The sequence below is a fragment of the Pteropus vampyrus genome, unplaced genomic scaffold, assembly GCF_000151845.1.
Source record: "Pteropus vampyrus isolate Shadow unplaced genomic scaffold, Pvam_2.0 Scaffold20, whole genome shotgun sequence".
Taxonomy (NCBI): Eukaryota; Metazoa; Chordata; class Mammalia; order Chiroptera; family Pteropodidae; genus Pteropus; species Pteropus vampyrus.
This window is the reverse complement of record NW_011888801.1, coordinates 4,908,173-4,916,678: the sequence shown is the minus strand read 5'-3', so window position 1 is coordinate 4,916,678 and position 8,506 is coordinate 4,908,173. Positions and strand designations below refer to the sequence as shown.

Genomic DNA, 8,506 nt, shown 5'->3' with positions numbered 1-8,506 from the left:
TGGATTACAGGGCAGATGAGAGAAGGGTAAGACACGCCCCTACTATGTAGCACTGCGCAGCTCAGCGAAGTGAGCAGGAGATGAGATGCACAAACGAAAAGGGAAAGGGACAGTATTCATGTGTCCTCTAGGCCAACACCTTTGCAGAGGATCCCTGAGTTGAGGAGAAGTGGTGAGGAGAGGACAGGCAGATCCTGCAGGGTAAAGGACCAGAGTCCAACTCCTGGGGCATCTGTTCTTAGGGCTCAGGGCACAGAGCCATGTGACCTGGTCCCTGTTCACAGCCCAGCTCCAGTCTGGCTCAGGGTGGCTGAAGTCTGTGTGCTGCTACTCCTTGTTCTTTCTGTCCTCCGTCCCCAGCTCCCACTTGGACCCTGTTGGCACCCACTCCACTCTCCAGGGCAGTGGTGCCACCACCCCAGAGCATCCCTCTGTCATTGACCCACTGATGGAGCAGGACGAGGGCCCCAGCACACCCCCCGCCAAGCAGAGCACCCCCAGCTCCAGGTCAGCAAATGCGTTCTGTGAGCCTTCTATCTGTGTGCCTTGGTGAGCGGAGTGGGCCAGGCCGGTCATTGTCATGGCCTGAGTACATCCTCTGAGGGATGTGGGCCCTGGACAGCTGACGTTAGCCTGTGCTGCAGACTGTACACCAGGGTGTCAGGATTTGGGGTGGGGAGCATGCTATTCCTTTTTTCCTTCCTCCGTCCTCTCTTTTCTTGCTTTCTCTTTTTCTCTGGTCTCATTGAGTGTTCTTAGCTCTATCTTTTCATTCTCTCTCCCTTTTCTCATTCACTCATTTTCTAACTGGCTTTAGACGGAATTCCACAGTCATCACGCAGCCATTCCCAGGGCTCTCGCTATCACTAGTGGTATCCCCCAAGGAGCTCTGGGTTTAGAGCGTGACAGACTGCTGCTGGACTTAGGCAGCACAGCTGACGCACTGGAAGGGGGAGTACAGGCCAAGATGGAGCAGCCAGGAGTGCGCCAGGGACTGGTGACAGCTAAGTCAGAACATTCAGGATGAGCTGGGGACAGCTATGCAAAAGGTGGATGTGGAAAGAAGTCAGGAAGAGGCGTCTGCTTTCCTGTGGGCAGGAGGAGGGGGCACACATGGTAGCTGTAGGGGAGATGGGGAGAGGACCACATGGCCACTCTGTTCCCAACTGGCTTTGTGATGTGAGGCCATGTTTTCACCTCTGCCAGCCCTCAGTATCCTGCCTATAACCTAAGTCCCTAGAACTGGAGCCTGCAGTGAGACCACCATTCAGCTCCCTGTGGTTCTGAGACCGCATGAGACCTGGTTCGAGCAGAAATGGTTAAGGCATAGCCATTTTTGTCTTTTACGTGCTCTCCTCCCTCTCTGTGCATGATTGAGGAACTTAATTTTCCTTCCTGAAAGGATGGTGGGCGACACCAACAAGAAGACCCCAGAGCCACGAGTCGTCTTCGTCAAAAAGTCCCAACTGGAGCTTGGAGTGCATTTATGTGGTGGGAACCTGCATGGGGTATTTGTGGCTGAGATGGAGGATGACAGTCCCGCCAAGGGCCCCGATGGCCTCGTGCCAGGGGATCTTATCCTCGAGGTGAGTTCTGAGCTGCTGAATAGCAGTCCCTGCCCTACTTCATGTGCATGTGAGGCATCAGCTTGGGCACTGGCATCCAGAGGCAAGATGCTCTGCCCTTGTCAGCAGCAGGACTTCTGCTCTGGTGGAGGGTATCATCTCCCTCTCACTGGGTCTCCTTTGATGGGGGAGCTAGGTTGTAGGTATTGAGAGATACAAGTAGTGTAAGTAAAACGAAGTGTGTTTTAAATGGCCTTCATTTGCTGGGGGACAGAACAGGGATTCTCCTGAGAGAAGCCATCAAGGGCAGTGCAGACACTGCAGTGAACTGGGCCCTGCCTTCTGGAGGGGAGGCAGGCAGATTCCCAGTTAACAGGAGGTTGAATCTCGGCCTTATCCCACAACCTGCCTTTCATGGGTGCCCAAGCCGTCACCGGCTTCTGCTCTCTGACCCCAACCTCCTGTCCCTGGGCAGTATGGTGGTCTGGACGTGCGCAGCAAGACAGTGGAGGAGGTCTATGTGGAGATGCTGAAGCCCAAGGATGGTGTCCGCCTGAAGGTGCAGTACCGCCCAGAGGAGTTCACCAAAGTCAAGGGCCTGCCTGGAGACAGCTTCTACATCAGGTGCGGGTGGCCAGGGCTTCTACGGATTTGGGGCCAGGAGAGGGGTTTTTGGTGTGGAAATCGTTCCTGGTAAATGTCTCTGTGTTCTTGCCCCCAAGTGGTGGGGATGTGATCATCACTGTTAGGGGCCCAAACCACAAGCTCATGACGAGATGCTTGTAACTTAGAAAAACTCTTAAGGACTTGAAGGGCCAAATGGGCTTCTCTTAGGATTTGGGGCCTGGAGGATCTTGAGGCCACAGAGCCCTGTTTTTCTGTGGGCTATGCTCCTCCTGTCTTGGTTTCCTCCTGACCCAGGTCTGCAGATCCTTCTGCTGTGTGTCCACAGTGCCCTGAAGTACAATGTGACGTGTGTTGGGGACAGGCATCGGGCGGTTTCTAGGAAGGGCTCGTAGCTTCCTTCTCACTCCCTAAGATCAGAGGCCACAAAAGGAATAAAAGCTGCCCCAGGAGCCTGGCTGCCAAGACACATGGCTGTTGACCAGCAGCCTCCTGATCCTGTTCCCTCCATCACCCGGTCCAGGGCCCTGTATGACCGGCTGGCAGAGGTGGAGCATGAACTGAGCTTTAAGAAAGATGACATCCTCTATGTTGATGACACGTTGCCCCAGGGCACTTTTGGATCTTGGATGGCCTGGCAGTTGGATGAGAATGCCCAGAAGATCCAGCGTGGCCAGATCCCCAGCAAATATGTGTAAGTGTTCTCCATGTTTGGGTTTGGAGGTGGGAGGGAGGGTTTGCACCTGTGGTGCTATGTCAGAGTATAGGGGTCAGGGCCTCAGTCACTGGAGGACTCCTGCTGCTCGTCTCGGCTTCTTGTCTATACATTTTGCCAAAATTGCTTGTCCAGAGAGCTGATCCTAGCATAAGTCAATGCTGTACATAAATCAGTGCTATACAGAAGCCCAGTGGCAACTTAAGAGATATAACTTTTTATTTTAACACATTTATTGAGATAAATTTTACATACCATACAATTTACCCAAAGTGTACAATTCAGTTTAGTGTATTCACAGGTATGTGTAACCATCACCATAGTCAAATTTAGAACATTCTCATCACTTCAGAAAGAAGCCCTGTACCATTTATCTATCCCCCACCTTGTCCTTCTGTTTTCTCTGCCTTCTTCTCCCAACTCTAGGCCACCACTAATCTGCTTTCCACATTTATAGATTTCCCTGTTCTAGACTTTCATACTATGTGCTATTTTGTGACTGACTTCTTTTACTTAGCCCAGTGTTTTCAAGGTCCATTCGTGTTGCAGTGTGTATCAGTGCTTCATTCCTTTTTATGGCGGGGAGGATAATTTGTAGTATCATCAAGTGAGGGCTGCCTAGCATTTCCTTTCTTGACACTCATCTGAATATAGAAATCGGCCTGCTGAGAGCTTGCCCCCAGCACTAGTGTTGCCCCCAAAGCGGTAGTTCCAGGGGTCCTTGGTGGCATGAGTGGGTGAAGTAGCCATGTGACCTACAGAGGAGTAGGGAGGAGCATGGAGTCCCAGCTCTCACTCTCCTCATGGGCAAGGCAGGCGGGAGATGGTCCCTACGGCCCTTCCCAGCACCACTGTTTCCTGTGACTGCAGGATGGACCAAGAATTCTCCAGGAGGCTCAGCATGTCCGAAGTCAGAGATGACAACAATGCTGCAAAGACACTGTCGGCAGCTGCACGCAGATCTTTCTTTCGAAGGAAACATAAGCACAAACGCAATGGGTCCAAAGATGGGAAAGACCTCCTTGCCTTGGACACCTTTTCCAGTGACTCCATTCCACTTTTTGAAGGCAAGTGGCTGAACTCGCTTTTTCAACAGGCTGTCAGGACAAGGTTTGCTCTTGACCACAGAAGCCTCACAGCAGTAACTTAGACAAGATAGAGATTCACTTTGTTTTTGCACAAAGGTAGTCTAGAGGTAGGTGGCGGGTTGGAATGATGGTACTACTGTTTCCAGAGTCTACCATCTGTAGGATGTAGATCCTTCCATCCTCAAGATCTCCCCATGGCCACCACATCTCTTTGCAGTTCCAGCCATCATGTCCATGTTCAGGTACCAGGAAGGAGGAAGGTGCAAGGCAAAAGTGTGCCTCAGTTGAGTGTGTCTCTTGAAATAGCTTACCTGGAAGCATCACCCTGTGACTTCTACTTGCATTTCATTGGCCACTTGCATCTGCAAGAGAGCTGAGAAGGCAGAATTTTACATGGCAGATTGCCGGCCTCCAGTAACAGGTTCTTTTAGCAAGGAAGAAAGGAAGGGCAGATATCAAGTAGACAAAAGCAGTCTCTGCTCAGTGCGTTGCTTCTCGTTTGCTTTTGGGTTGTTACAGGCTAGTTGGTGGTGACCAAGGACCGCCAGTCTCAGCAGATCTTTGTTTTTTTTTTCTGGCTTTACTTTTGTGTCCATTAATGATTCTTACAAGACCCTCCCAGGGTGAGGTGCTGACCCAGGCCCATGTTTGCATATTAGGGAGTGTCAGACACCCCCCTCGCAGATTGCCCTGGTGGAAAGGGTGCATTTGTCCTATAAAGCAGGAGGTGCTTGTGAATACTGCTCCTGGGACCCCAATGTGTGTCCACTGTCCTAGAACATGCTTCCTTCTCAGTGTGGAGATGGCAGTAAATAGCAGAAGGTAGGACAGCCGGTTTTCTCCTTCCTTCCCTTCCTCCTTTTCTTCCTTTTATAAATTAAGGCCTTAGGCACAGTGAGTTGGGTGAATCCCACCTTTGTTCATGGCTCACTGTCACTGTCAGGACAGGGGTTGGCCAAGTCTGGCCCACCCACTGCCTGTTTTTGTAAGGTCTGTGAGCCAAGAATAGGTTCTTACATTTTAAAATATAAAATATAAAAGGTACCGTTAGCCTTTTGGCAATAATAATTGCTTGATTTTGCCTTTTGGCCTTCAAAACCTAAAATATTTTACCATCTTGCCCTTTATAGAAAAAGTCTGTTGACCGCTTGATCAAGGCAAGATTTCTTGTTTATTTCGGATTTTTTTGTTGTTTTCTTCTTTTATTTCTTCGATCTCCATTTTCATATTCCCCCTTCTCTCTTTTCTCATTGATACCATCTTTTTTACATGTTGTATATGTCCAGTGGATATATTTATATCTTTGAAAAATAGCCATTTGTCTATACTTCATTTGTTTTTTGCATTATATATTTTGAATTTCTCTTTAGGTGTATACACCTTTTGAATTCTTATATCTTCCTGGTAAATTGACCTTTTTTTATCATCATGAAATGTCCTTTATATCTAGTAACGTTTCTTGCCTTAAAGTCTGTTTTTTCTCATATCGTTGGTATACTGGGTTTTTTTGGTTAGCGTTTGCATAGTTCATCTTTTTTCCATCCTTTTAAAACCTTAAATTTTTCTGTAGCTTTATAGTTAAAAGTCTCTTATAAGTAACATTTTTTTTAACCCATGGTGAAAATATAAATATATGGAAAAGTGCACATATATTTACATAAAAGTGTTAGTTTGGAAAACAGTGCGGTACTGGCATAAAGACATATAGACCAATGGAAGAAAATAAAGAGACAGAAATAAACCCTTGTATATATGGCCAAATGATTTTTGATAGTTTCTTCAAAACTACTTCTGTGTTCTTCTTTCCTCTCCTATATCCTAAATTTTTGACAATGTCCCATATGTCTTTTACACTTTTTTTTCCCCTTCATATTTTCCATTTTTTCTCTTCATGCTTCAGCCTGGGTATTTTCTGCTGACTTTTTTCCTGTTCATCAATTCATTCTTCTGTTGTGTACAGTATGTTCCTATTTAAAAAATTGCATATTTTAGTTCTAGAGTTAACATTTGATATTTTTTTGTGGTTAAAAATAACATTAAATCTATTATCTTAACCATTTTTAAGTATCTAGTTCAGTAGTGTTAAGTATGTTTGCATTGTTGTAAAACAGATCTCTAGAAATTTTTTATCTTGTAAAACTGAAGCTCTATACCCGCTAAACCCTAATTGCCCCTCCCATCTCTTCAGCACTTTTGACAACTACACTACCTTTTTCTATGACTTTGACTACTTTAAATGCTTCATGTGAGTGGAATAACACAGTATTTGTCCTTTGTGATTGGCTTATTTTGTTTAGCAAAATTTCCTCGAGGTTCATCCATGTTGTAGCATATGACAGGATTTCCTTCTTTTTAAAGGCTGCATAATATTCTATTGTATGTATCTACCATATTTTCTTTATCCAGTCATCTGTCAAAGAACATTTGGATTGTTTGGCCGTTGTGAGTAATACTGGATGAACATGGGTGTGAAGATATCTCTTTGAGATCCTGCTCTGAATTCTTTTGGCTCTATACCCAGAAATGGGATAGCTGGATCACATGGTAATTCTATTTAATTTTTTTGAGGGACCACTGTGCTGTTTTCCACGGTGGCTGTACCATTTTACTTTACCACCAGCAGTGCACAAGGGTTCCAATTTCTCTAAATTTTGCCAACACTTGTTATTTTTTGTTCTCTTGATAGTGGCCATCCTAATGGGTATAATGTGGTATCTCAATGTAGTTTTGATTTGCATTTCTCTTAATTAGTGATATCGAATATCTTTTTCTCATGCTTGTTGGCCATTTGTATACTTTCTTTGAAAATTGTCTATTCAAATCCTTCATCCATTTTTTAATTGTTATTTTGTTGTTGTTGTTGTTGTTGTTTAGTTCTAGACATTCCTTATAAATTCTGGATATTAACCCCTGTCAGATATATACGATTTGCAGATATTTTCTCCCATTGTTGTTGTTGTTGTTGTTTAGTTCTAGACATTCCTTATAAATTCTGGATATTAACCCCTGTCAGATATATACGATTTGCAGATATTTTCTCCCATTCTGTAGATTATTTTTTTCCGCTCTATTGATTGTTTACTTTGACACAAAAGTTTTTAAATCCAATATAGTCCCATTTTCCTATTTTACTTTTGTTGCTGTGCCACACCAATGTCATGAGGCTTTTCCTTTATGTTTTCTTCTAGGAGCTTTATAGTTTCAGGTTTTATGTTTGGGTCTTTAATCCATTTTGAGTTAATTTTTGTATATGGTTTGGGGTAAGGGTCAAACTTTATTCTTTTGCATGTAGATATCAGTTTTCCCAGCACCAGTTGTTGAAGAATCTTCATTTCCCCATTGGTGTAGCTTTGGCACCCTTATCAAAAATCATTTGACCATATATACAAGGGTTTATTTCTGTCTCTTTATTTTCTTCCATTGGTCTATATGTCTTCATGCCAGTACCACACTTTTTCGATTACTGTACTGTATCCTAGAACATCACAGTTTTGAACTGCATGGGTCCACTAATACGTGGATTTTTTCAATAAACATACAGTCAGCCCTCCACATACCCAGGTTTCGTATCCGCGATTCAACCAACCACGGACATCCACAGTTGAGAATATCTTGTGCCATTTTATATATGGCACTTGAGCATGTGTGGATTTTGTATCTGCGGAGGCTCCTGGAACCAGTTCCCCCATGGATATACTGAGGGATGACTGTAGTTAAGTTTTGGGAGAGTCAAAAGTTATCCATGGATTTTTAAGTTCACAGGGGGGCAGCGGCCCTAACCCCTGTGTTTTTCAACAGTCCACTCTAGTAGTGTGTTTTGTAATCAGGTAATATGAGGCCTCCAACTTTGTTTCTCTTTGAAGATTATTTTGGCAATTAAGGGTCTCTTGAAATTCCATATGAATTTTAGGATGTTTATTATGTTTCTGCAAAAAATAATGTTGGGATTTTGATAGGGATTGCATTTAACCTGTAGGTTGATTTGGGTAGTATGGACAGTTTAAAAATATTGAATCTTCCAAACCATGAACACAGGATCTCTTTCCATTTATTTTTATCTTCTTTGATTTCTTTTCACAACATTTTGTAGTTTTCAGTGTACAAGTCTTTCACCTCCTGGGTTAGATTTTAGTCCAAAGAATTTTATCTTTTTTGATGCTATAGTAAGTCGGATTGTTTTCTTAACTTCTTTTTCAGATTAGTCCTTGTTAATGTACAGAAATGCCTTGTTAATGTATAGAAACGCAACTGAGTTTTGTATGTTGATTTCGTATCCTGAAACTTTACTGAAATTGTTTATTAGTTATAACCATTTTTTGATGTATTCTTTAGGATTTTCTACATAAAGGATTATGTCATCTGAGAACAGATAATTTTATTTCTTGTTTTCCAGTTTGGATGCCCTTTATTTCTTTTCTTCTTTCTTTTCTCTCTTTCTCTCTCTCTCTCTCTCTCTCTTTTTTTTTTTTTTTTTTTTTTTTTAGGATTGCCGGTACTATGTGGGATCATAATGG

The 8,506-nt window shown here is 43.8% G+C and overlaps 1 protein-coding gene across 4 annotated transcripts in view; it reads left to right on the top strand.

The window, feature by feature from the left end:
- DLG5 (discs large MAGUK scaffold protein 5) overlaps nucleotides 1–8,506 on the top strand; it is a 115,606-nt gene that overhangs the window by 94,532 nt on the left and 12,568 nt on the right. For 3 of the 4 annotated variants that reach the window (XM_023527947.1, XM_011355316.2, XM_023527948.1), the window contains 5 exons: nucleotides 361–507; nucleotides 1,403–1,586; nucleotides 2,041–2,189; nucleotides 2,713–2,883; nucleotides 3,775–3,971. In XM_023527947.1, the coding sequence (XP_023383715.1) occupies nucleotides 361–507; nucleotides 1,403–1,586; nucleotides 2,041–2,189; nucleotides 2,713–2,883; nucleotides 3,775–3,971 (848 nt within the window). The remainder of the gene's footprint in view (nucleotides 1–360; nucleotides 508–1,402; nucleotides 1,587–2,040; nucleotides 2,190–2,712; nucleotides 2,884–3,774; nucleotides 3,972–8,506) is intronic. The other variant, XM_011355317.2, reaches the window with a different exon arrangement.